At 39.1% G+C, this 27,305-nt stretch overlaps 1 protein-coding gene across 6 annotated transcripts in view; it reads left to right on the top strand.

Annotated features, from left to right (window-relative positions):
• The first annotated feature begins 4,543 nt into the window (after positions 1–4,543).
• LOC132405456 (endothelial cell-specific chemotaxis regulator-like) overlaps positions 4,544–27,305 on the top strand; it is a 48,542-nt gene continuing 25,780 nt past the window's right edge. Inside the window, exons 1-2 of one of the 6 annotated variants that reach the window (XM_059990279.1) lie at positions 18,318–18,449; positions 20,376–20,414. In XM_059990279.1, coding sequence (XP_059846262.1) covers positions 18,398–18,449; positions 20,376–20,414 — 91 coding nt within the window. In that variant the 5' untranslated portion in view covers positions 18,318–18,397. Of the gene's footprint in view, positions 4,726–18,301; positions 18,450–20,375; positions 20,415–27,305 lie in introns of those variants that run through there. The other 5 variants (XR_009515876.1, XR_009515874.1, XM_059990280.1 and 2 more) reach the window with 5 other exon arrangements.

Genomic DNA, 27,305 nt, shown 5'->3' with positions numbered 1-27,305 from the left:
AGGTACAGTAGCCTAAGACCCATAATCAATGGTTCAGGGTCAGCTTCTTCCTTTCCACCATCAGACTTCTGAATGGTCCATGAACTCATGAACATATTCTCATTATCCTTTTTTATGCACTATTTATTTTTGCAGTTTATATTTTTATGTATTTTCTCTGTGTTTGTTATGTGTTGTAACTGCAAAACATAAAATTAATTCAGAGAAAACAAGGAGCTGGGGCTGTGAGTCTAACTTTTAAGTGAGGCATACATTTATCATGTGGTAGTGCCATGACATACGCAATTCATGTATTTTTACATAAGCCATAATGAATTTTGAAAATAACTAATAATGGTTAATCAAACAATATATATATCTACAAACACAAGAAAGTCAGCAGATGCTGGAAATCCAAAGCAACACACACAAAATGTTGGAGGAACTCAGCAGGGTCAGGCAGCATCTATGGAAATGAATAAATAGCTGACTTTTCGGGCTGAGGCCCTTTTCCAGGATGGAGAAGGAAGGGGGAAAACACTAGAATAAAAAGGTGGGGGAGGGAATGCAGGCCAGCTGGAAGGTGATAGGTGAAACCAGGTGGGTGGGAAAGCAGAAGGGCTGGAGAGGAAGGAATCTGATAGGACCAGAGGAGAAAGGGAAGGAGGAGAGGACCCGGGGGAAGTGATATGTAGGTGAGAAGAGGTGAAATACCAGTATGGGAAATAAAGGAATTGGGGGGGGGGAGGACAGGTGGAAGTTTTTTAACGGGAAGGAAAAATCAAAATTCATGCCATCATGCTGGAGGCCACCCCAACAGAATATAAGGTGTTGCTCTTAAACCTTGAGTGTGGCCTCATCTTGGCAGATGAGGAAGACTTGGATTCACATGTCAGAACAAGAATAGGGATTAGAATTAAAATGTTTGACCACCGGGGATGCCCACTTCTTGCAGATGGAATGGAGGTGTTCAATGAAGCAGTCCCCCAAATATGATGGGTTTCACCAATGTAGAGGAGACCACATGAGGAGCACCTGACAAAATAGACAACCCCAGAAAATTCGCAGGTGAAGCGCTGCCTCACCTAGAAGTTCTGAGGCCCTGAATGGAGGTGAGAGGACAGGTGTTGCACTAAGGCCACTTGTGATCAGTGCCTGGAGGAAGATTAGTGGGTTGGGATAAATGGACAAGGGGATCATAGAAGGAGAAATCACTGTGGAAAGAAGGTGGTGGGGGGGGGGGAAAGATATGTTTAGTGGTAGCATCCCTTAGGAGATGGTGGAGGTTGCAGAGGGTAACGTGTTGGATGTGGAGGCTGATGGGGTGTAGGTAAGGACAAGAGGACCTCTATCACTGATATGGTGACAGGAAAATAAGATGAGAACAGATGTTCAGGAAATGAAGATGATGCGGATGAGAGCACTATCTATAATGGAGGGAGGGACCCCCCTCCCCCATTCTTTGAAGAAGGAGGACATCTCTGAGGTCCTGAAATGGAAAGCCATTTCTGGGAATAGATGTGGCAGAGGTGAAGGAACTAATGCAGATAGTCAGGAAATGGAAGGTTACAAGATTACAAAGATATTGTTGAAATATCAAATACATGACAGTCCTTTCTGCTTTGCTATAAACTTCAACTTAATATAGAATGCACAGCAACTATATGCACAGTATATTATAAAATGCAACTACTATACAGACATCCACAGCATAGTAGGTTTTAAATTGCCCCATTCAGGCCATAAGATTTCATCGCTGTGGAGGATTTCTTACTCTTGTGGGATAACCTCTTCCCTGACAAAGGCAGTCACTCTGCTTAGCAGGTGAGTTTCTGGGGCTTCATCTACGGTAATTGTAGGAGTTGACTTTGAGTCTTCAGGAAGTGGTTATGACAATTATCTACAACTTTTTTTTCTTGCTTTTTCTTCTTTTAGTTTGTGCACCTTGATCTTGGGAGGGTGCATTTAGGCCGCTGGAATATTCTCTTATTCTATTGCTCTCACTATGATCTGTTCTCTGCTCTTGGTTTCCACATCCACCACATCATCTGATGGATCCTCTATTTTTGTATCTCCATTGACTCTTTACTTTTTGGCTTTCCATCCATCCATTTGTGCTTTGTTCTTTGCTTTTACTTTTACAATGGCTTTTTGTCTACCACTTGAAGTTCATGCAATAACTTTAATGCACGCCCAGTAGATTCTGGTTCTTTATGCTCAGAAAGGCCGAATCTTGCAACTTTCCTGAAGCTCCTTGATCTCTCTTCCAGCTTAAAACCAAGCCACATTTTGTATGTAATTTCCTGATTAACATACCAGAAGCTTTCTCAGATATTTCCTACAAAAACTGTTGTAGTCAGTTTACTGCTTTCGTCACTTCCACAATTCCTCTGAGCAGCATGGTCCTTCCTTGGTCCAATGTGCTTTGCAAGCAAAAGCCTACCTGTCTGCCCTCTTGATGGGCAATGGTTCATGGTGTTCATCATGGGGACAGTTGTGGCATCATCCAGTACCACTCTTAGTTGACTCTGTTGCAGGAGACGCAGCATGCAAATGGTGTGTGGATCTCCAATCAAGTCATAGTTTTCTCAGCCACTCATACCCCTACAATGCTGGCCCTCCTGTTTTTGCCACATACCAGTCCAACGTGGCTTTGTGGTTGTTGACTTTCACTGTTACAAATGTCATTCCCACAGGAGTTATCTTTTCTCCAGTATAAGTTCTTAGTTGAATATCTTCAGGCTTCTGTTTAGTGGCTTTGAAATGCTTTTCAGACTCATTTTTGTGGAATGACTGAGACAGCTGAAATAGTGTCTACTTTCATTTTAATTAATTTGTCATTCACTTCTGGTGTAAGACATATTGCTTGTCTCTGGTTAGTTTTCACATTGTAAATCATAAGGCCACTCAGTCCTCTGTCACTCTTGTCATTTTCTATAGTGCGCAGATTTGTGCTTTTTTTTTTAAAACTGCAATGATGTTTTATCGTTTTTTTCTTCCCTGTGCTGTCAATTTATTTTTGTCTGCCTGGCATGCTCTTTGTATGTGTTCTACTTTACTGCATTTATTGCAAGTTTTGCCTTAAAATCTGCATTGGTCTGGTGTACTTGAGCCCCTGCGACAACGGTAACACAATTTGTTCGGCCAGGCAACCTAGATGCGGCAATTTTGTTCATGCTCACTTTCATCTCAGCTGCAACTCAACCTCGTTTCTATCTGCTGTTTCCTTTGATACAGCGATTTTAACCCACAAAGTAACTTAAGGCTACACATGAATCAGAATATGATGCACCATACAGTGTGGTTATAATTATTTTACAGAATAAACAGATAGACTTTAAACACAGTATATAAACAATATATACATATCGTTTAAACATCCCCATTACCATTATGTCAGGAAAGGCACAAAAAAGCCAACCTATTGTAAGAATATACCAGGAGGAAGACATTGAAGTACACACACTCAGTGCAATGACATCACAATCACAAGACAATGTTTGTGTGTCTGTGTGCAAATGAGCATATATACAGAAAGTGTTTACTAAGCGCTCTCCATCACATTACCAGCCTCCTCTCCTGCAGTGACGATGTTTGGCAACCAAGACAGGTTGTCTGCAGGAACACTTCCTTTCCCTGCTTTATGATGGACACAGAATTTGATGGGTTGGAACACCAGGTACCACTGTCACCCTTGCATTCCAGTCCTTTGTTGTCTGAATCCAAAAGGCCTACAAAGTCATGCCAGCAACAGTGTCATGAGAACGATGCTGGTTCTCCTGCCTCTGTTGATATTTGTGCAGATGAACTACCCATTGAGGATGACTTAGAACGAGCTGAGAGGGCCTAGAACAGGTGTGGGAAGGTTGACCTCTCCCACCTCAATGGCTTTCAACCAGTGGAGCTGCAGGCACTGTTTGCTGACTCTCCACAGCTTGCCCAGCCAAGACTAGGGTTGATGAACGTCTTAAAACATTCCATCAATATCACACCTGACCAGGGTTCAGTACGCTAACGCTGCCGTAGAGCACCAGAGCAACTTGTAGGGGCCCGGGACGATGAAATTTGGATGGTCCAATGGCTGATGGGCCTGGTGCTTCAAGGATGTGAGGACTGCATTGTGGCCTACCTTGATGGCATGGTGGTCTATGGCCAGACATGGTCAGAGCATCTGGACCATCTGAGCAGGGGTCTGGGGAACATTAATGCTGCTCATCTCACTCTCAACCTACAAAAATGTGAGTGGGCAAAAAGGCAAGCCAAATACCTTGACTACTAGCTGGGACATGGAGTGGTTTGAGAACAGTTGGACAAGGCAGAAGTGATCCAAACTTGCACCAAGAAAGAAGTGAAGCTCTTCCTGGATCTGGTAGGGAGGTATTGCAGGTTCATACACCAATTTGCCACTCTGGCCATAACAGGGTGAGTAATCTTAACGGGAAGTTTGTAAACAACCCTGTGCCTTGGGCAAGTGAGTGTGACAATGCTTTTCAAGCCCTTAAAGCTCACATATTTTCTTCAGAGTCCAGACTTTAACAAGCAGTGATCTGTGCGTGTGTGTGTGTGTGTGTGTGTGTGTGTGTGTGTGTGTGTGTGTGTGTGTGTGTGTGTACACTTAGGAACCCATGGACTTTTCTATTTTCTGCTTTTTTTTAAACTTGAGCACATGCTGCACTGCCTTTTTTTCAACCCGGCCGTTTATCGCTGCGCTTTTTCTGGAACGTCTTGCTGTGCTTCAACTGGCAGGTAACCATCTCGGGTTCATTTAAGACTTCCTCGTTGCCACTGTTATAATTTTTAACTCCAAAACATAAAATTAATTATGAGGAAATAAGGAACCGGAAATGTGAGTCTAATTTAGTCTTTACTTTTATGGGAGGCACATACATATTAACAACAAAGAATGCTTAATCAGACAATGTGTTTACAAGATTACTAAAATATTAAATACACAATAGTACTGCTACCATAACACAACCAATCTCTCATCATATGTCTGTATTAATAAGTATGATTCTGATTCTTGTAACAAACAGATTAGGATTATGGTTAAAGAGGCAAATGGAACACAGTGTGGAGAAGCGAATGATCTTGCACTTTGGCAGAAGATATAAAGGCATAGACAGTTTTCTAAATGGGGAGTGAATTCAATGTTTGGAGGTGAGGAATTCCTTAAAGGTTAAACTGCAGTCTGAGTCAGAGGTAAGGAATTCAAGGAAGAGGATCAGAAAATAATAGCAAGGGTGTAATGCTGAGGTCTCATAAGGCATTTGGAGTATTATGAGCAATTTTCTTATATCTCAAAAAGGATGTGCTGGCATTGGAGAGGGACTAGAAGAGGTTATAAGAATGATCTGGAAATAAAAGGGTTAATGTATGATGTCACCAGACCTGTGCTTGCTGAAGCTACCCAGGGAATAGGTGGGAGATCAGGACAAAGCCTCAGAATAGAGGAACATCCCTTTAAACAGAGTTGAGGGGGAATTTCAATAGCCAGAGCGTGGTCAATTTGTGACATTCATTGCCACAGATGGCTGTGAAGGTCAAGTCATTGGATATCTTTAAATCAGAGGTTTTATTGACCTCCCACATCATGAAGACCCTGGAGAGACTTGTTCTAGAGCAGTTCCGGCCTATGGTTAGGCCACACTTAGAGCCCCTCCAGTTTGCCTATCAGCCCCAACTAGGAGTTGAGGATGCCATCGTCCACCTGCTGAACCATGTCTATGCCCACCTGGACAAGCCGGCGAGCACTGTGAGGGTCATGTTTTTTGACTTCTCCACTGAGTTCAACACCATCTGCCCTGTTCTGCTGGGTGAGAAGCTGACAGTGATGCAGGTGGATGCTTCCCTGGTGTCATGGATTACTGATTACCTGACTGGCAGACCAAGTACGTGTGCTTGCAACACTGTGTGTCAGACAGAGTGGTCAGCAGCACTGGGGCTCCACAGGGGACTGTCCTGTCTCCCTTTCTCTTCACCATCTACACCTCGGACTTCAACTACAACACAGCGTCTTGCCATCTTCAGAAGTTTTCTGATGACTCTGCCATAGTTGGATGCATCAGCAAGGGAGATGAGGCGGAGTACAGGGTTATGGTGGGAAACTTTGTCACATGGTGCGAGCAGAATCATCTTCAGCTTAATGTGAAAAAGACTAAGGAGCTGGTGGTGGACTTGAGGAGGGCTAAGGCACTGGTGACCCCTGTTTCCATCCAAGGGGTCAGTGTGGACATAGTGGAGGATTACAAATACCTGGGGACAGGAATGGAAAATAAACTGGACTGGTCAAAGAACACTGAGGCTGTCTACAAGAAGGGTCAGAGCCGTCTCTATTTCCTGAGGAGACTGAGGTCCTTTAACATCTGCCAGACGATGCTGAGGATGTTCTACGAGGCTGTGGTGGCCAGTGTTATCATGTTTGCTGTTGTGTGCTGGGGCAGCAGGCTGAGGGTAGCAGACACCAACAGAATCAACAAACTCATTCGTAAGGCCAGTGATGTTGTGGGGATGGAACTGGACTCTCTGATGGTGGTGTCTGAAAAGAGGACGCTGTCCAAGTTGCATGCCATCTTGGACAATGACTTCCATCCACTCCATAATGTACTGGTTAGGCACAGGAGTACATTCAGCCAGAGACTCATTCCACCAAGATGTAACACTGAGTGACATAGGAAGTCATTCCTGCCTATGGCCATCAAACTTTACAGCTTCTCTCTCAGAGAGTCAGACACCCTGAGCCAATAGGCTGGTCCTGGACTTATTTCCACTTGGCATGATTAACTTATTTTATTTAATTATTTATTGTTTTATATTGCTATATTTCTACACTATTCTTGGTTGGTGTGGCTGTAATGAAACCCAATTTCCCTCAGGATCAATAAAGTATGTCTGTCTGTCTGACTGCCTGTTATAAGTTCTTGATTAGTGAGGGTGTCAAAGGCTATGGGGAGAAGGCAAGAGAATGGGGTTGTGAGGGAATTAAAGCAGCCATGATTAAATGGTGGTGCATGCTCAAAGAGCAAAATGGTCTAATTCTGCTTCTATGACTTACACTGTCCAGAGCAACATTCCACTAGTCATTGGTCTGCATTCTAAAACACAAGCTTCAGTCAACACCCTCTGCTTTCTCCCTCTGAGCCAATTTTGAATTCACCCATGGATTGCTCTCCATGGATTCCATAGCACGTACCTTCCAGACCAGCCTATCATGTGAGACCTTATCAAAGACATTGCTAAAGTGTGAACAGCTAATATCCACTGCTCTACCCTCATCTATCCTGATGGTTATCTTTTCAAAGAACTCAAAAAAATGTTCAGATTTGACTCTGCATGCTTAAAGCCACAGTGACTCCTTCTAATCAGACTTTGTCTATCCAATTGCTGGTTGATCCTGTCCCTCTAAATTCACTCCAATAATTTTCCCATCACTGATATTAGGTGAACTGTCTTTAGCTCCTTGGTTTGCTCTTATTGGCACACTTAAACAGTAAAACAACATTAGCCACCTTCTAGTCTTAAGGAATTTCACTGCTAGCTAACGATGAATCAAATACTTTGGCAAAGGCCTCTACAATTCCTTCTCTGGCTTCCTACAAACTCTAAACATATACTTGGTCAGGTCCTGTGGATTTATCTACCGTAATGCACTGTAAGGCTCCAAATCATTCCATGACTATGGATGGCTGTCTCCATACATGTGATATCCATAGCAACCAGTTTTTAAACTGCGAAGTCTGTTTGTCCATCAGCACTTGGTTAATATTTAACCACTGAAAGTTATGTCTGTAAAAGCCAGATTATAATGCAAGGGGTGTGTATCATTGTTCTAGCCATTACTATTTCCAGAAGCAGACTAAACTACTGAGTTTTAAATTTGATATAGGTGAATGTTGCATTAGTTACATTAAAGATTTGAGTTACCCATTAGATATTAAGTAACATTAAGTTAAACACCTGTAAAATGAATTGGTTGGAATCTGCTGTACTTCAGTACCAATGATTGCATGTAGAATTAAACTATTAGCTGTTTGTGTAAATTTGTCTACAGTAATAGAGATTTAAAAATTGTTTTCCTTCTTGTTTTTCAAAAAATACCCATAAGTTTTAGTTGTATCAGTTAAAGGCTTGGTCATTGGGCCCATTTGGAAAATTCTGCTAATTTGTTGATCAAATTATGAAGGACTTCTTCATATTTCTTGCTGTCCTTAATCATACGTAAGGACAAGCTTCATTGTTAGTGCTGAGTCAGAATCCAGAAGTAGAATAGTGAAGGGAGTGACAAGCATAAACTCATTGACATAATTTGATAAGGTGAACATTTTCCTGTGATTGCCTCAGAATATTTTAAGAATTCAGCTTAAAGTAACAGAATCAAAAATGTGTTACATGTAAATTGACGTTGTTTCCTTGTTCATTAGTTTATTCTATCTGGACATTGATATCATAATGGACTTAGACAGGAAATTGATTAACTTAAAAAAATGAGTTTATTTAGCTTGCCGGTACTTATTATTTCAGACAGTATGTTGTGTCCCACAGTTGTCTGGTAAGGAAATTGCATCTTTTCCGCAAGGCTAATGTAGATGGAATTTGTAGTACTGATTCAAATGTTTTTTTTTAGTGAGTTTTATGTTGTCTTCATAGATTCTTGCAAATTATAATATCGCTATATAAAATATGTTTTCTTTGAAGTTCCTTTTAGCCTAATCATCAACAAATTATTGGTCCATGGGCATACCCATATAAGTTTAACAATGTTGTTTTTATTCACAAGAAATTGCTCCGCAGGGCTGGGCCAAATAACTTTTCTGTTCCCTAATTCTTCTTTTGAAGCCTTCTACAAATGCATTGCCTACAGGAAATGAATGTCATGTTGTTAATAATATCAATAATTCTCAAATGTAATTTATTGTTAACTATTAATCAATAATATTAATTTTTAACATTTTTGCAAATATTTCAACCAGCAAACTATTCACTAAGCAACAGAAGCAACTCTTTGGCTATTGTATGAAATTTCCTGCCTCCTATATCGGAAATCTCGCCAATAGTCCATTGTTCTGTAAGCCTTTGTTGAGTATTTGGTTTACCAGAGTTCACTAAATAGTTTGCTAATGTTAATTTAATTAACATAGTTATTAATAATCATAAGTGTTACATTGTCTAATATCATCAATACTTTTCACTAATGACCAGATATAACAATGTCAATATATCTCATTTATAAACCATTGAAATGTCATAATGTCAACATCAATATCCTTACAAATTCATTCTAATAAATTGTATCTTTTAATTAGAAGTACAACTTTTCCGATTAATAAATTGAATTATACTTGACGTTCTCCTGTTTCTTAATCTCAGGTATTTGCTCCCAAGTCTCACTTCTTCGCTTATAATATCAACTTTATTACCCGTGTTTCTCCTGTACTCTGTCCAATCCATTGTGTTATGTTTTTAAAGGATTAAGTATTTAAACATACTTATGATGATAGATACTGACTAATCTAATAGCTGTCTGAGAAATGTTCATTAATGAAAAATATTGATATTATTAATATGTAACACCTATCTTGTGCCTGGCTGCTGCTCTGTTAAATGAAAACCTTCAAACTAATATTTAAAAAAACTTGGTCCATCACTGTGCTGAAACTTTAATCTACACTGCCATCACAAGTAAATGTTATTATTTCAATCCAGACATAATACACTATCTGAAATATTACTCACACCAAGTTAAATAAACCACTGCCTTAGCTGATATTAATTGATTTCCTTTCTAAATGTGTTATGGTCTGTTTCACATGGGAAATCAAAATCTTACAATTACACAATTGGCAGAGACGGGAAAGACTAAGATGGAAAGTTGCACAGCAGATGGAATTTGATTCCAACAAGTGCAAAGTGATACATTTTGAGAAGCCAAGTAGTTAGATCATGTACAGTAAATATAGGCCGCAAAAGAATGTTGAGGAACATTTATGTTTAAGATCATTATTGCAAGATGGCAACGTTGCAATCAACATGATGTCCTGCTGACAGTTCACAAATCTACTCCTTTCACTTCTTTCAATTCTTTCAAATGTGACTCTACTACTAAGCTGCGTGTGATTGGAAACTGTGATTTCCATTTTGATATGTTCTGGGGACAATTGAGCAATCCAGCGATCTCCTGTCTCCAGGGAAGTTTGGTGACGTTTGGAGTTAACTGTGCAGCCTGGAGAAGGAGCACCAGCCCATGATCAACACCATTGCTTTTCTCCAATTGAGGCATTGAGCAAGGTTGAACTCAACAAAGACGAGAGTGGAGGATGGGAAGTGTTTAGTGCTGTCTGCCTACGTTTGACTGGTCTTCCTCTCCCTGCACTACTGGAAGGATGTAGGTGTACTGTAGACAGTGCTGAGGACATTCACAACATTGTTGCCTGGATTGAAGTCTTGAGATATGGGCAGAGTTTGGATAGGTGGAGGAGGATGAGGATGAAAGAACATAAATCTATAAGCAGTGCAGATAGGGCAGGTTCTTAGAATCTTTTTACCATGGTAGGGTTTTCCAGCATAAGTTTAAGGTGAAAGGAAGGAGTTATAAAGGAAATTTGCACCACAGTATGTACAGCATGGGAGCAGTCCCTTTGGCCCTAGATGAACATGATGTCAATTTAAATTGATCCCTTCTTGTGATCAATATCCCTCCATTCCCTACATATTCACATATCTATTTAAAATCCCCTCGAACGCCACTCTCATATGTTTCCATCACCACAACCCCCTCCAACGGTTCATTCCAGACACCTACCATTCTGTCAAAAAAATTGCCCCATGCATCTGTTTTAATCTTTCTCCCTGTCACCTTAAAGCTATCTTTACCTATTGGAAAAATTCTTTCTACCCTATCTGTGCTTCTCGTAATAATGTAAGCCTATCTGATCTCCCTTCAGCCTCTCCTTATAGCTAACATCCTCCTATCCAGGCAAAATCCTGCTAAGCCTCTTCTCCACCCCCTTCAAAGCCTCCACATCCTTCCTGTAATGGAGTAACTAAAACTGCAAATGTAGCTAAACCAAAGTTCTATGGAGCCGCAACATGACTTCCTAACTCTTCTACTCAATGAAGGCAAGCATGCCATATGATTTCTTTACCACTATTTACTTGTGTTGCCATTTTCAAGGAGGTATGGACTTGGATCCCAAGATCCTTCTGCAATTCAATGCTGTTAAGCATTCTGCCAGTAACTGTAAACTTTACATTTACACTTGTCCACAAAGTGACTGCTTGACACTTGCCCAGATTAAACTCCATCAGCCATTTCTCCATTCGTACCTCCAACTGATCTATCTCCTGTTGTATCCTTTGATGGCCTGCTTCACTGTCTCTGACTCCACCAAGTTTTTTTCACCTGTACGCTTACTAGCCAATTCATCTTCATTGTCACCCAAATTGTATAGTACAAACAACACTGATCCCTATAGAACACCACAGGTCACAGGCCTTCACCTAGAATAACACTCTTCCATCTCTACTCTCTTTCTTCAATGGGCAAGCAAATCTTGAATTTAAAATACAAGGTTTTCATGGATCCCATGCATTTTAATAATTTCAATCAGCCTATGATGAGAGAACTTATCAGATGCCTTACTGAAATCCATATAGACCACATGCACTGTCCTAGCCTCAATCATCTTTGTGACCTCCTCAAAAATAAAACACAAGTATATGTAAAACATGATATGACTTGCACAGTGCGACGCTGACTGTCCCTAATTATCCTATACACTTCCAAATGGAAGTAAATTGTGGAAGGTGGGAGGAAGTGATCAACAGCTTGGAAAAGTATGCATAAAGTCAAATAGAAGGAGAGTGCAGAAGAAGTTGTTGAAACCTCCAGAATAAAGAATAAGACAAAAAGTATAGAAAAGGAAGAATTTAACTTTAGGCAACGTGGAGACAAAATTGAAAAGAATAGCGGTGAATACAGGACTGAAGGTGTTACATTTGAATGCACGCAGTATACAAAATAAGATAGATGATCTTGCAGCACTGTTAGACATTGGCATCACTGAGTCATGGTTGAAAGAAGATCACAGTTGGGGCTTAACATACAAGGATACACATTGTATCAAAAGAACAGGCAGGTAGTCAGAGGGGGTGGCGTGACTCTGTTCAGAAAAAATGTGTGGTGAACTACATGTACCTGTCTGGACACGCCCCCTGCTGACTGCTCCTGTGGCTCCTCCCACAGACCCCTGTATAAAGGCGATCAGAGCCTGGGCCCGGCCTCAGTCTCCAGGATGTAGTATGGTGGTCACTCACTGCTTGTTCCTTCTTCCAGTCAATAAAAGCCGATATCTCGCCTTTACATCTCAGAGTGAGTTATTGATGGTGCATCAAAATTAAGTCAAATTCCTAACTGAGAAGTGACATAGAATTAGAAGATATAGGGCTCTTGTAGGTAGAGGTGAAGAACTGCAAGGGCAAAAAGACCCTGATGGGAGCTATATACTGTTCTCAGAAAAGTAGCCAGGATGTGGGGTGCAAATGACAAAGGGAGATAGAAGAGGCATGTCAAAAGGGGAATGTTGTTGTGGACATGGGAGATTTCAAATGCAAAACGTAAATTGGGAAAATCAGGTTGGTGGTGGATCCCAAGAGAAGAAATTTATAGAATACCTACACGGTGGCTTTTTAAAGCAGTTTGCGGTTGAGCCTACAAGGGAAAAGGTAACTCTGGATTGCATCTTGTATAATGAACCAGATTTGATTTGGGAACTTTGGGAATTCAGAAAGCAGAGGTGCAAAGGGATTTGTGAGATCTAGTTTCTTTGAGGAGAAAGTTTTTTTTACACAAAATGTTTGATAACTGGAACATCGTCAGAGCAAGTGATGGAGTCAAATACAATCTCTATGTTTAATAGACTTTTAGATATGCCAGGCATTGAAACAGATCTCTTAAACAAACATGTCCTTTGTGTAGGCAAAGGGGATTAGCGTCCATGGGCAAAATGCTCTGCATGCATATGGTGGGACAAAGAACCTGTTTCATCATGGTAAGACCCAATATCAGTATTTGTCTTGCCTACTGCTTGAGTACAATCCCTGCACAGACCAAGAGCAGTGACTATTTAAATGAAATTACTTTGGTGGATTGATACAAAAATAAAGTATCTTTTCATCTTTAGCTCAGGAAAATTCTTTGGTCATTTTCCCAAGAGGGCAGCTACAGGGAATGTTGCAATCTTTACAGCACGATGATGGATGACACAATGTATACTGTCAGTACTCTTCTATCACTACTCTCCAGCACAGGAAAGCACAGATCAGATACTGAGTACAGCACTCTCTACATTGTCCAGTTAAACACTCCCAAGATAGGGACAACTCTGTTCTGTGATACCATTTCTAAATAGGAAATCCTTTTTTTCCCCTTCTTTCCTTTGTGGAGAATCAGTAAAAGCTGTAAGTGAGTGAATGGAGATTTATATGCAGTTTGAGAAAAACGTAAAGGGAGATGTGTCCTATAAAACAGCTTTAGAATTCCTAATATTTAGCACTAATCTTTTGTTCCACAGGATGGCAGCTGGGGCTAAATGTTTGAGTAACCATTACATCTTGATGAAGAATGGTAAGGTTTGTGTAAAGGTCGTGGAATGCGCACTGTCCCTAGGCTAGTACTTAGAAAATTATATAATAAGATAATGAAAAAAAGGATCAGCCATGATTGAATGGCAAAACAGACTTGATGGGCCAAATGGCCTAATTCTGCTTCAGTGTCTGATGGTCATGGTCAAATCGACAAGTTAGATAACCATCTGATTCTAATGTTTGCCGATTTACAGCAAAATAAAGAATAGTTTCTCTATTAGATGTGAGTACATTTTCTGCATCCAGAAGCTTTTATATAAACAAACAAACTAACAAACAAATAGATAGATAGATATGTAGGTACAAGAGGTTCTGCAGTTCTGGTTACTTTTTTTTACAAAATTGCATTTTAACAATAATACAATCACTGTGGGGAGATACTAAATTCCTATCTACTAAAGTGTAGCTCATAATGTGAATTTTTTTTTCATTGTCAGAGATTAAACCATTATTAAGTTGCTGATGAATTCCACACATTACATGGTTGAGTTGTATTCTGAGAATCAGACTGGCTTGGAAATGTTGTAACAAGCTGCTTTTAAAGTCCTTGTGCACCTGCAGTTGTGACCAAATGAACTGGCTTTGCTGAATCAATGATCTAATTTCCATGTGTGATACTGGGTGTTCAAGGCCATTACTGGCTGATGGTTTCAATAATTGAAATAGGGTATTTCATCCTAGAAAACAATTTCATCCTCAAAAAGATTGGCACAAAACCAATACTTCTGGAAACTGTTATCCAAAGGAAGCTTCGTTATTTTGGACACATCTCAAGAACTGATGACACACTGGAACACACTGTGCTTGAAGGCAGAGTAGAAGGAAGCCGCTCCCAAGGCAGACAGAGGACAACCTGGATCGACAACATCAAGAAGTGGACCAGCCTCACCGCCAGAGATGCAGGAGGTTTGATTGCCGACAGATCACAGTGGAAGAAAGTGGTTGCCGAGGCTCTGACAGAGTATGGCACATGATGCTGATGTTTCTGTCTGTTAAAGTAATAAGTCATGTGAAGTCCCTAAAAGACATCTTGTCGAGTTAAAAGTGATCTGTAGTAAAGAAGTATAGTGCTTTATTAATATTGACACTGAAACAGGATTTTTTGAATACTCTGGGTACAGAGCACTCTCAGATTTTTCACCTGAATGATGTACTGTATTTAGTTTTAATAAATTGATGCAGAAATATTTCATGTTTATACTATCCAGTACTCAATGCACTCCACAAAGAGTAATTCCTGGGCCTCTCCATCTACTAAAGTGCTGACACCATTGCCTACTAATCGCTATATGTTGCATTTCGCTGTTGTTGCATTACTCCTATCACAGGTAACCATATATACTTCCACAAGCATACTTTGCATCTTTAGCTATGTTTCTAGTTAAGTTTTGAAGAGGAAAATTCATGTGAGTAATTATGGTGGCCTTCTTTCAATCATTGAGCTTGATGTGTCAAAGTCACTCACAACTGGACATTGCCGAATTTCTCAAGATTGGCTCAGGTAAGTATCCATAACAAGCTTTTAGGCTGCGTTGGACTTTTATTGAGAGCTCCCATCTGTAGGGAATAGAAACCCGTGCATAGCCACAACTGCAATATTAAAGAGCTTTGCTTCGTGATTGGTGTGAAAATTACTAGCTGAAATATTTCATTGACGAAGAGTACAAGAGACTAGAGGATCACCATGATGCTAGACAAGAACAAGACAGTGGATGTGGCAGCATGTTTGATAGCCTCAGGGAATCAGTTGCAGTGATGCTCAGCAAAGGTTTCAATTAAATGGGCAAATTATATTTTCCATGAATATTTACTGCTAAACAATGAATGGGAATTGATGCTAAATACTAGAAATGTAGAACCCCGAATTTAACAATTTGATATGATTATCAGGATGAAATCAAGCTCACAGGCTGGCCTGCCCAGTTCAGAGCATGGCCCTATTAAAATTTCAAAATACATTAATTTAGTGCTATGGCAGATTTTTCATCAAAGTTTGTGCATTCCATTTTGTTGCATTTCCCCAATAGAATGTCATAATTCGCTTATACTTGATTGGAAAGTTAAACTTCTATAGTCTAATATTACTTCATCTGCATTAATTTAACATTTTTAAAGAACTTTATTACCAGCATGGTATCTGATACCCATTTTTTGTTGTTTATAACAATTTACGTGGACCAGATTTTGTACTGAAAGCTGTTCCAGGTCACTGCCATGAACTGCAGGCAGAACGACTTGTGTACATAGTCTTTCTATTCCCAGTGTCCAATGATTGTTTGAATACTTCAGCTTGTCATGTGAAATTTCATCTATATATTCATCACTGGAAAATATCTTTTGGCTTCCTCTTTCATATAAATATATCAATAGGGAAATGTCCTTGTTTTCTTAAATTAGCTTGTCTTTATGGATCTGAATTCTTTTGCTTTTGGATTTTAAACATATTAACTAAGCTGTAACTTCTGCTTTCTGTGGCAAAGAGTTTCATAATTATACCATTCTTCATGGTAAGAAATGTTTTTAATGATTGTCCCATTGATCTGAACTCCTCCACTCAGAGTTAGACAGTATGTAGACTTTGTTATAGGAAATAGATAGGAATGTGAAGTTAAAGCCATTGTTATATAACCGTTGACCTTAGAGGTGGAGCATGAGGCTATGGGCTACTTATTTCTCATGCAAATGTTTTTCTCTCTGTCCTTTCAGGGAATAAAAGCTTAGTTTTTGTCATGGCTCCTTGCATATTATCCTTGATGTTGGATGTTAATAATGAAGCATACCTTCTCTAATCTGTTTTTTATTGTCATCCATGGCTCTAGCTTTCCCAAGGGTGAAGATAGATAGAAGAGAAGGATTTAAAATCATGAAGAATTTGTATACCAGTAAAGAACCAGTGAATCCATTTTCATTTCTCAGATCTTACTCCACTGTCTTGATGTTGATGGCACTTAAAACACTTCCCCATGTATTTTAATAATACATACTGTCATTTTGCCTCTCAAATTTTCAAGCTGAGTTTCAAACTCTACCACAGTCTAGATGAAATGACGTATATATATATATATATATATATATATATATATATATATATATATAGATGAAAAGAGAAAAATGTCCACCAATAACTTTAATTCTGTATACTTAGCTATTTATTTACTAACATAAAGTTTCTTTCACACTATCACCCTAACTAACTCTTTTTAATTGTATATATCTCAGTTACCTCTTAGGTACACCTATAGACCTGCTTGTTAATGCAAATACCTAGTCAGCCAATTATGTGGCAGCAACTCAATGCAGACATGATCAGGGGGATCATTTATTGTTTAGAGCAAATATCGGAATGTGGAAGAAGTATGATCTAAGTGATTTTGATCACGGAATGATTGTTGGTGCCAGACAGAATAATTTGAGTATCTCAGAAATTGCTGATGTCTAGGGGTTTTCGTGCACAACAGTCTCTAGAGGTAACAGAGAATGGTGCGAAAGCAAACAAAAATAATCCAGTGAGTAGCATTTCTGTGGGCTAAAATGCCTTGTCAATGACAGAAGTTGGCCAGGCTGGTGCAAACTGACAGGAAGTTCACAGTAACTCAAATAATCGCATGTTTCAATATTGGTATGCAGAAGAGCACCTTTGAATGCACAACACATCAAATCTTGAAGTAGACGGGCTACAGCAGCAGAAGACCAGAAACATATGGAAATACACTCAACGATCATTTTTTATGTACTGCCTGTATCTAATAAAGTGTCCACTCAGTGTAATTTATCAAATTTACATGTTTTGTTATGTTGATGTGCTTATTAATTTCACCTTCTCTACCTCTGCTTCCTTAAGCTTCCTGAAGTCTTGAGCATTGTCTTATGTAAACTTCCCTTTTTGACATCCTGTTGTTCATTCCTAATAGCCGGTGGCTTATGATTTGGCAGGCAAGCACTGTTTCCAAACCCTCGCTGTTTTTGTATGATGGCTAGAGGCAAAAAAACTGAGCAGCAATTTCACCACAAGGTGCAGAAAATTAAAATACTCTCTGTCCAAAATATTCATACAAATGAGTAAGACTTGTAGATGCCTCGTGAATTAGTTGACAACTTTTGGGGTGTATTGGAATTGATTGTGATGCAATTTTCTAGTAAACTTAAGTTGCATATTGCAATGTAGGGTGTGGTATTTGATCTGAGCAAAGTGGAGTGAAAAAAAGAATGAAGCCAGAACAACTTATGAAAGTAAAAAAAAGAAACAGCAAAGTATTTTGATATAAAGTATCAAGAGAAACAAAGTAAAGGAAATTAGATGCTGGAGATGGAAAGAATACAAAATTGCATTTGCAATATATTTTCCAAATAGTCTTGTAATGATTTGGAAGCTATCTACTGTAGATATATTGCATATTCCACTTCAGAATATATTTAACACTTTTGTCTCTGAACAAATTATAATCTGAAAAATGTGGAACATAATTTATAGATGTCACATCTATTTTTAAAGAGTATTTTTGGAGTGGCCTTCAACAAAAATGCAAAGGGTGCCAAATCATTGTGAACTTTTAGATGTAAGATTCCCACACCCTGTGAATCAGAACATGCAGTAGCATTAAATAAGCAAGTGGTCCAGAGTGTTAAGTCCCATGTGATTTCATTCCACTTCCTCCCATTCTTCAAAAGGAAACACCAGAAATAATCAGAGCAGAGCCATGCATTTATTTCCACTTGCAAACCAACTAGGACTTGGAAGTACATTTACGTAATGCAGAAAGCTTAAAAGTGTGAAAAAATGACAACTTTCAACATCACTATTTTTCTGTTTTTCAGCTTCTTTTTGAAAGGTAGGAATGTTTTATTCATAGACTATTCAGATTGGTAAAAAGATAATAGTAAATGTTCTGTAAGTTAGTTTTATATCAACCAATTTTAATTAGCTCCACCTTCAGTGCCTGGGCTTCTCCAGCAGTATTGTTACAGATGCTTGCAACATTTTCTACATTTCTTGAACCTTGAAATGAAAAATTAATTTTTGGTTTATCTCTTCAAAATGTTAATTTGAGAGTGATCTGGAAAATTCCATTGATGAATGAGAATTGGGAGTCTTTGCTATTTTGCTCTGTAAATTTAAAATGCTTTACTTTTACAAGGTAAAATGTCATAATTTTTTTTTACCTTCTTTGCATTTCTGAAAAATATTTTTATATGTCTGCAAAACATTTGTAATGAATGTGCTTCAGGTAAATTTCATTCAGCCTGATTTATTTTTAAAATATTAAATGTGTGGCAATTCTGGGTTAGGTATATGTAATGAGCCAAGTTTTATTAGCAAGCTTAAAGGTAAAGGAGTCCTTAGAAATTAGTTATCATAATATGATAGAATTCCCCTGCAGTTTGAGAGGGAGACACTAAAATCAAATGTATTATAATTGATTAAAAGTAACTACAATGGCATGAGGGAAGCTGACCAAGGTTAATTGGAAGGGGACTAGCAGGGTTGATGGTAGAGCAGCAAGATGGAACTTGCTGAGCAACATCACACACAAAATGCAGGAGGAACTCAGCAGGTCAGGCAGCATCTTCAGAAATGAATAAACAGTCGAGGTTTTGGGCCGAGACCCTTCTTCAGGATTTCCAGCATTTGCAGAAATTCTCATGCTTATGAATTGCTGAGTAGCATAAATGTTCAATAGGGGTATGGGGGGGGGGGGTGATATGTTAGACAAAAAGCAATGATCATTAAATTTAAATAGTTGTATTTATATTCCTCAAATTACAAATCCAGTTTTAGGTGCGGTTACTATGTGAGCTGAAGAACAATTGAGTTGAATTTAGTTTGAAAATTTTGATTGCAGGAGGAATATTGACCAGACATTGAAAAGACCTTCCTGATCCTATTCCAATGATACCAATATCTCTTTCACACATAGAAAGTAAGCCTTGGAATAATGTATGATATCTGCTGGGGTTTTGTTCTCCTCTGCCATAAAATTCAAGCAATGCTATATACCTGTTCCTCACATGCAACAAACATAAGCATTGGGGAAGATGCACAGACTTATTTGGTCAATTATCTTTGTACCTGCTGCTTGCCTGGCAGGCATGCGTGGATGTCATCCATAAAGAGGAGGGGCCTCAGGAAATGCCATCAGAGTCTTTTTTGGAGCTTTGAACTCACCACAGAACAGAATTCAAAGATCTTGAACTGTTGTACCCAGACAATTTCTTGCCCCAATCAGTGTACATACCCATGACCATCCCTGCCCACCCCATCCTTTGCAGCTTGATTGAGTAGCATGATTGAGTATGGGAGGTCACTGAAAGCTACCTCATTTTTCATAAATTTCCTTCTGCAGAGAAAGAGCAGTTTGCTTCATGTTACGGGATGAGTAATCCAGAGACTTGGATTAATGAACTAGACACAAGTTCAAGTTGCATGAAAATTTGAATTCAGTTAATAAAATATTAGATAAAAGGTAATTTTAGAAAAAAATGACTATGAAAAAAGTTGATTTAAAAAAAACATTTATGGATATTGCTCTGGAAAGTAGTATCTCCCATCTTTATTCTGTCTGGTCTTTTGGCCATAGACCAATCATTATGGGAATTCCTCTTCTGAAATGGACTATCAAATCTGTCGTTAAAAACAAAATGCAGGGAATGCTCAGCTGATCAGGCAGTGCTTTGAACAGAGAAGCAGAGCTGATGTTAACTCTGATTTTATTCCAGATTTCCAGTATCTGATGATTTCAATTTTGGATTTTCTTTAGAAATTCCATTGTGTGAAGCTGGTCCAAAATCAATACAAGGTATCTACGCCTTGGCGCAAGAAATGGGTTTATACATGGTAAAGGCATACTGAATACAATGAATCCTGCAAAGTATTCTAGCATGCCCCAGTACCTTGGAAATGTGAAGGATATGGAGGAGTTGGATACCTGCTCATTAGCCTGTTCCTCCTGCCAATGATATTAAAATAACTATTCCAGTTACATTTCCGGGCAATGTCGACCCCAGCTTGTTGATTGTCGGGGAGTTTGCAATCAATGTTACCTAATGCCTGAATATTATTTAAGGCTTACTTCAAACAGCCATCGACTGCTTCATTGGCTGGGGAGTTGCCAATGGAATTTTAATATCATGTGACTATAAGAAATAGCCTCACTGCTCATCACTGGTGAAACAGCTGAAGGTGATTGGGTTTAGGGCATTGCCCTCAGGAATGGCTGCAGCATGCCTTGGGGCTGAAATGATGGATGTCTGACTGTTTCAAACATCTTCCCCTTTCAGGGTGTGTCTCTGACAACTAGTGCTTTCTCCTGCACAGTATTTAGATTCAAATTCATTTATTTATCACACATACATCAAAACATTCAGTGAAATATGTTGTTGCATTAACAAGCAACACATTCGAATGAGAAAGAACGAGTTGCAGGACCACAGGGAAATGAGGAGCAGAGAAACAGAACTAATAGGTGTGCTTCTTTGTGAGCTGTCATGGATCCAATAAATTGAATGGATACTGGATGAAGCCAAACAGTTAGGCTGTTTTGTTTTTCAATAAATTCCTTTCCTATAGCTCATTCACTTTCTCACCCAACCGCAGTATCTATTGATGAGCCCAGGTTTCTAAACGTCTATCAATATCAACCTGGAATACTTTCAGTAATTGTACATGAACATCTCCAGGTTGAGTTTAAAAGGTATTTCTCCTCTTTCCCATCCTAAATGGATGACCTTTAGTCTGAGATTATGACCCCAATTTTAAACTCTACTACCTAAAGGAAAGTGCTGGCAGTATCTAACATGTGAATTACTTTCAGCTTATTGTTTTTCAAACATCAGTAACTCAGTCAAACATTGACCAATTCTCACTATTCTTAAATGAAAACCTCACACCACATTCAGTCTAGTAAATCTACATTGCACAACTTCAAAGGTTGTCTAGGTATGAAGTGCTAAACTGCATCAATTGACACATTAGACCGGACAAAGTCCTAAGGAATTTCAACATGGTGTTTTAGACCATAAGACCAAAAGACATAGGAACAGAATTAGGCCATCGAGTATGCTTCACCATTCAATCATGTCTGATCCTTTTGTCTATCTCCTCCTCAACCCTAGTTCCCAGCCTTCTCCATGTAACCTTTGATGCCATGTCCAATCAAGAACCTATCAATCTCTGCCCTAAATACCCCCAACGACCTGGCCTCCAGAAGTACATGTGGCAACAAATTACACAAACTCACCACTCTTTGGCTAAAGAAATTTCTCCACATCTCTGTTTTGAAAGGGCAACCTTCTATTCTGAGGCTGTGCCCTCCTGTCCTTGATTCTCCCACCATGGGAAACATCCTAACTACATCTACATTGTCTAGGCCTTTCAATATTCAAAAGGATTCAATGAGATCCCCCTTCATCCTTCTGAATTCCAGCGAGTACAGATCCAGTACCATCAAATGTTCCCCATATGATAATTTGGCCAAGAAATTCAGACATACGGAATTGTTTTGCTTTTAGCAACAAGTCATTCTTTTTATGAAGCACAACTTGATTATGACAATTTCTTCATTGATCATACTAACTGGGCACTTTTGAACCCCTTTAATGTATTTACTAGAATTCAGTCCCTGGGGCTATCCACAGTACCTTTACTACTCCATCCCCAAAACTCATAACCACAAAGGTTTCCATTGAGACCTAAACTTCTCTCTAACCTTGCAGACCATGATCCAACCTATCTAAGCAATGATCTTCTGATCTACTCCCCAACAGCTGGGCCTTTCTCCCACATCATTCTGCACAAAACACATCCAACACAAATCATGGACTTAGCTGCCATTTTGCTTTCTGTATTCCCAAACAATGTGGAGTACAGCTAGTCAATGACCCATAAACTATCCACATTTGTCATACTCCTGTATCTTGTCATTGAATTTCTAAACCCTTTACTTTGGGTCTTCAGCTTCTTGCAGTAAAAATCAAAATACTACCTGCAGTTCAGATTGCTTACTGCATTTATGTGTCAACTTTGTTTCAAGAATTCAGTACACCAAGTACACACTTACTGGTTTCTAAACATTAAAACTTACAATGATTGTTTTATTTTCCACTCTTCATTTGATCAGATAAACTCCCATTATTTCACACTTCTGCAGGCTTTATGCTAAAATAATGGTCCACTGGAAGCAGACTCATTTATGCTCCAGCCCTGCCCTGCTAACTTCAATCTGATGCAGAAACTAGTAGCGCTGGGAGCTCATGATCAATTCTTGTATTTTAGCTGTGATTTGCATGGCTGGATTAGAGATAGTCTGAATTTACCTTTATCATTAGAGACGAGTTAAGGTTTCCCAATTTCTAACCTGTGACAAAGGTTTTTATCTGAAATTTCTTAGTCATTTTTGTAACTCACACATTCATATGAAGAAGAGTGAATCTGTTTTCGCTTATTCATCCTAACATGATACAGCATTGTTTTTTCTTCAATTATGTAGAGATACTTTCCTTTCCTGTACACATCTGATGCAAGATGGAATATCCATAAATTGAATCTTCACTTTATAGATATACAGTATATATAAAATATTCTACTTATTTTCAGGTTCGTGACAATATTGATCTGCATTGCTATTTGGTAGAATACTGCAGAAATGCTTTTCCTATAAAATAAGATGATACCTCAGATGTTTCCTTGATATCCTGTTTTTTCAAATAACTCAGAATTGACATTGAGGGATGGAGTTTTTCAAGCCCTTTGCTATGGAAAAATAATGCACTACTGGAAGAATCAGAAAAATCTTGTTTCAACTACCAGTTTCATAGCCAGTAAATTTAAGGGTGAATAATTATCCCCAGTAAACCTATGAATAATCTTATACAGAACAAATGCCAGAACATTATACTTTACGGCTTTTTCGATCTTTTGTTTTGCTCTTTGCAACTCGGTGTCAAAATCAAACAGGTACACATTATACACCTCTAGCCTACCATTTTATCTATGTGTTAAGGCTTTTCATTTAGTTTGATTATAGTACAGCTATTTTAGAATGTGAAGTCCTCAATGGAGTGCCCTAGGGTGTGGTATTAAGATTGTGATTGTTCCCAACTTGTATCAGAAATACAATGGAAAATTGCTAAAAATGTCACAGGCAGGGAGGGGCAATACTGGGGAAATTATTGAGCAGGGAGTGCGTTTATTTTCTGGTTGCAGCATTAATTATAAGCTGGAACAATTTGATTCCAACTGGAAGAATGTTTTAACTACATAATGCCTCATAGGCCTGATTTTATTCTCACAAATCAATGACTCTTAAAAGACTGTATTGTATCCGCTTCCACCACTGCCACTGGCAGTGAATTCCATGCACCCACCATTCTCTGTGTGAAAAACTTAGCCCTGACATCCCCTCGGTACCTATTTCCAAGCACCTTAAAGCTATGCCCCCTCATGTTAGCCATGGAAAAAAGCCTCTTGCTATCCACACGATCAATGCCTCTTATACAAATCTATCAGACCAGCTCTCATCCTCCGTCACTCCAAGGAGAAAAGGCTAAGTTCACTCAACCTGTTCTCATAAGGTACGCCCTCCAATCCAGGCAACATCCTTGTAAGTCTCCTCTGCATTCTCTTTATAGTATCTTTCTCTGCTCACTTCTTTCTGATGGGTTTCTACCAAATTTCAGTCTACCAGCTCAAGGTATCTAAAAACAAAATTGGGAAACTTTAAATGTTAGTACTTATGCTTGCATTTGGTGCTGTGCTGTCTTTGCAGTTTAAGATTGCTTGGTTGGATCAACCAATGAAACCAGTGACGATTTTTGTTCCAAATGCCAACTGACTGTACTGACTTAGGTAAATCTTGAAATTATACTCGTGTTTTAGTTTCACAAACAGGTATTCATTTACACAGATTTACTTATAAGGAAATTGCTTTGTGCACTGCAATAAATGTAGTAACAGTCAATGTAGTTTCTAAAAATTATTTTATTAGTTATAAATATTAATCATGAACAATTTTCTTTCACAATAAACCCATGCACAGCTGTTTGTTTCAAACAAAAATGTTACCTGTCTGAGAAAGATCATGGATAATTAAAAAAACAAAATAAATGTATTCTATTGCCGACTTGTGAATGTCTACACCTGCCATTCAACATGTTAGAGGTTTCAAAACACACAGTACAGCTGAGACGTGTGCAAGGAAACCTCTAACCACTCCAACTAATGTCATTGTTGTGTGCAATAAATATTCTTTAAACCTCTTCAATGGACCTACATATGGAATTAATTTTCTCAGAAGACAGCAAAATGTTCATTAGCGTAGGTATCATGTCTGCCAGTAAGTAGCTCAGGACACGCACCTCAGTCTTTGGCACCTACAGTTTATTAGTTTTGACCCAGAGAGAAGAAATTCTACCTCTACAGCTGCCAGGAAAATGCAAACTATTCAGGGAAGAGATCTGTGTGCAATACATAATAGAGATGGTGAGGCAAAGATTCCATTGTTTAAGCAGGTTTGGAGCAGTGTTCAATACCATCTGGTAAATGGTCTAAATATGGCTGTACTCAGCAATTTTGAAGTCAGCTGCAGCAGTTCAATTACTCTCAAAAACTCTGTGCAAATCAGGATATGCAAAGAGATGAGTAGCAGTACACACTACATGGTGCTCAGTGCTGGGGTCCCAACTTACTTAACTTGCCCAACATTTTAACAAGGGATTCACTTCTCCCTCTCAAGGAGGACTAACACTCAGAAATTAAGAGAAAAAGAGTTAATTATTCACATATTCTAATTTAATGTATTTTTTTACTGGTTCCAAATACAATGTTGGAAAATGCACGGTCATGCACTTTGGTAGTAGAAATAAACATGCGGACTATTTTCTAAGCAGGGAGAAAATCCAGGAATCTGAGGTGCAGAGGGACTTGGGAGTCCTTGTGCAGAACACCCTGAAGGTTAACTTGCAGGTTGAGTTGGTGGTGAGGAAGGCATATGCCATGTTAGCATTCATTTCAAGAGGTCTAGAATACAAGAGCAAGAGCTTTATAAGGTACTGGTGAGGCCTCACATTGAGTATTGTGAACAGTTTTGGGCCCCTCATCTTAAAAAAAGATGTGCTGGGATTGGAGAGGATCCAGAGGAGGTTCACAAGGATGATTCCAGGAATGAAAGGGTTATCATATGAGGAACGTTTGATGGCTCTGGGTCTGTATTTGCTGGAATTCAGAAGGATGATGGAGGATCTCATTGAAACCTTTTGAAGGTTGAAAGGCCTAGACAGAGTAGATGTGGTAAGCATGCTTCTCATGGTGGGAGAGTCTAAAACAGGAGAGCACAGCCTCAGGATAGAAGGGTGCCCTTTCAAAACAGAAATGCGGAAAAATTTCTTTAGCCGAAGGGTGGTGAATTTGTGGAATTTGTTGCCACATGCAGCTGTGGAGGCCAGGTCGTTGGGTGTATTTAAGGCAGAGATTAATAGGTTCTTGATTGGACATGGCATCAAGTCACCTCTCATCCTCTCCACTTTAAAGAGAAAAGCTCCATCTCACTCAAACTATCCTCATGAAACATGTGCTTTAATCCAGGCAGCATCCTGGTAAATCCTCTCTGAACCTCTTTAAAGCTTCTACTTTCTTCCTCTAACGAAATAATCAGAACTGGACACAATAGTTCACGTATGGTCTAATAAGAGTTTTATTGCGCTGCATCATTACCTCATGTTTCTTGAATGCAATCCCCGATCAATAAAAGCCAACACACCATACACCTCCTTAACAACCCTATCAATTTGCACTGCAAGTTGAGGCATCTATGGATATGGACTCCATGATCCCTCTTTTTCTCCACACTCCTAAGAATCCTGCTATTAACCCTGTATTCTGCCTCCAAGTTTGATCTTCCATAGTGTATTACTTCACACTTCTGCCACCTCTCAGCCCAGTCCTGCTGTAACCCTCAACAACCTTCTACACTATCCACAACACTACCAACCTTTGTGTCATCTGCAAACTTACAAACTCAACCTTCCACTTTCTCATCCAAGTCATTTATAAAAATCTCCAAGAGCAGGAGTCCCAGTACAGATCCCTGCAGAACACCACTGGGCATTAACCTGTAGTCAGAATATGCTCCATGTACTACTACCCTCTGCTTTCTATGGTTAAGCCAATACTAAACCAATATTCCTTGGTCCCATGCCTCCTTTCTGTCTGAATGAGCCTACCATGGGGAACCTTGAAGAACACCTTACCAAAATCTATATACACAACATCCACCTTCATCAGTCTGTTTTATCACTTCCTCAAATAATTCAGCCAGGCTCGTGAGGCAAGATCTGCTCCTCACAAACCAACTGACTATTCTTAATCAGTCTATGCTTTACTAAACGCTCGTGAATCTTGTCTCTAACAATCCTTTCCAACGGTTCACCTATTATTGACATGTGACTCATTTGTCTTTTATTCCCAGGATTATCCCTATTAACTTTCTTGAACAAAGGAATAACATTTATCACCTTCCAATCTTCTGGTACTACTCATGCAGCCAATAAAAATGTAGAGGCCATTGCCAAAGGAACAGCAATCTCTTCCCTCACTTTCTGTAGTAACCTAGAGTAATTCCCATCTGACCCCACAGACTTATCTATCCTAATGTTTTTCAAAAGTTTCAGCATATCCTTTTTTATTATTAGCTTTT

This window comes from Hypanus sabinus, chromosome 15 (genome assembly GCF_030144855.1).
Source record: "Hypanus sabinus isolate sHypSab1 chromosome 15, sHypSab1.hap1, whole genome shotgun sequence".
Taxonomy (NCBI): Eukaryota; Metazoa; Chordata; class Chondrichthyes; order Myliobatiformes; family Dasyatidae; genus Hypanus; species Hypanus sabinus.
This window is presented reverse-complemented; position numbering and strand designations above follow the sequence as displayed.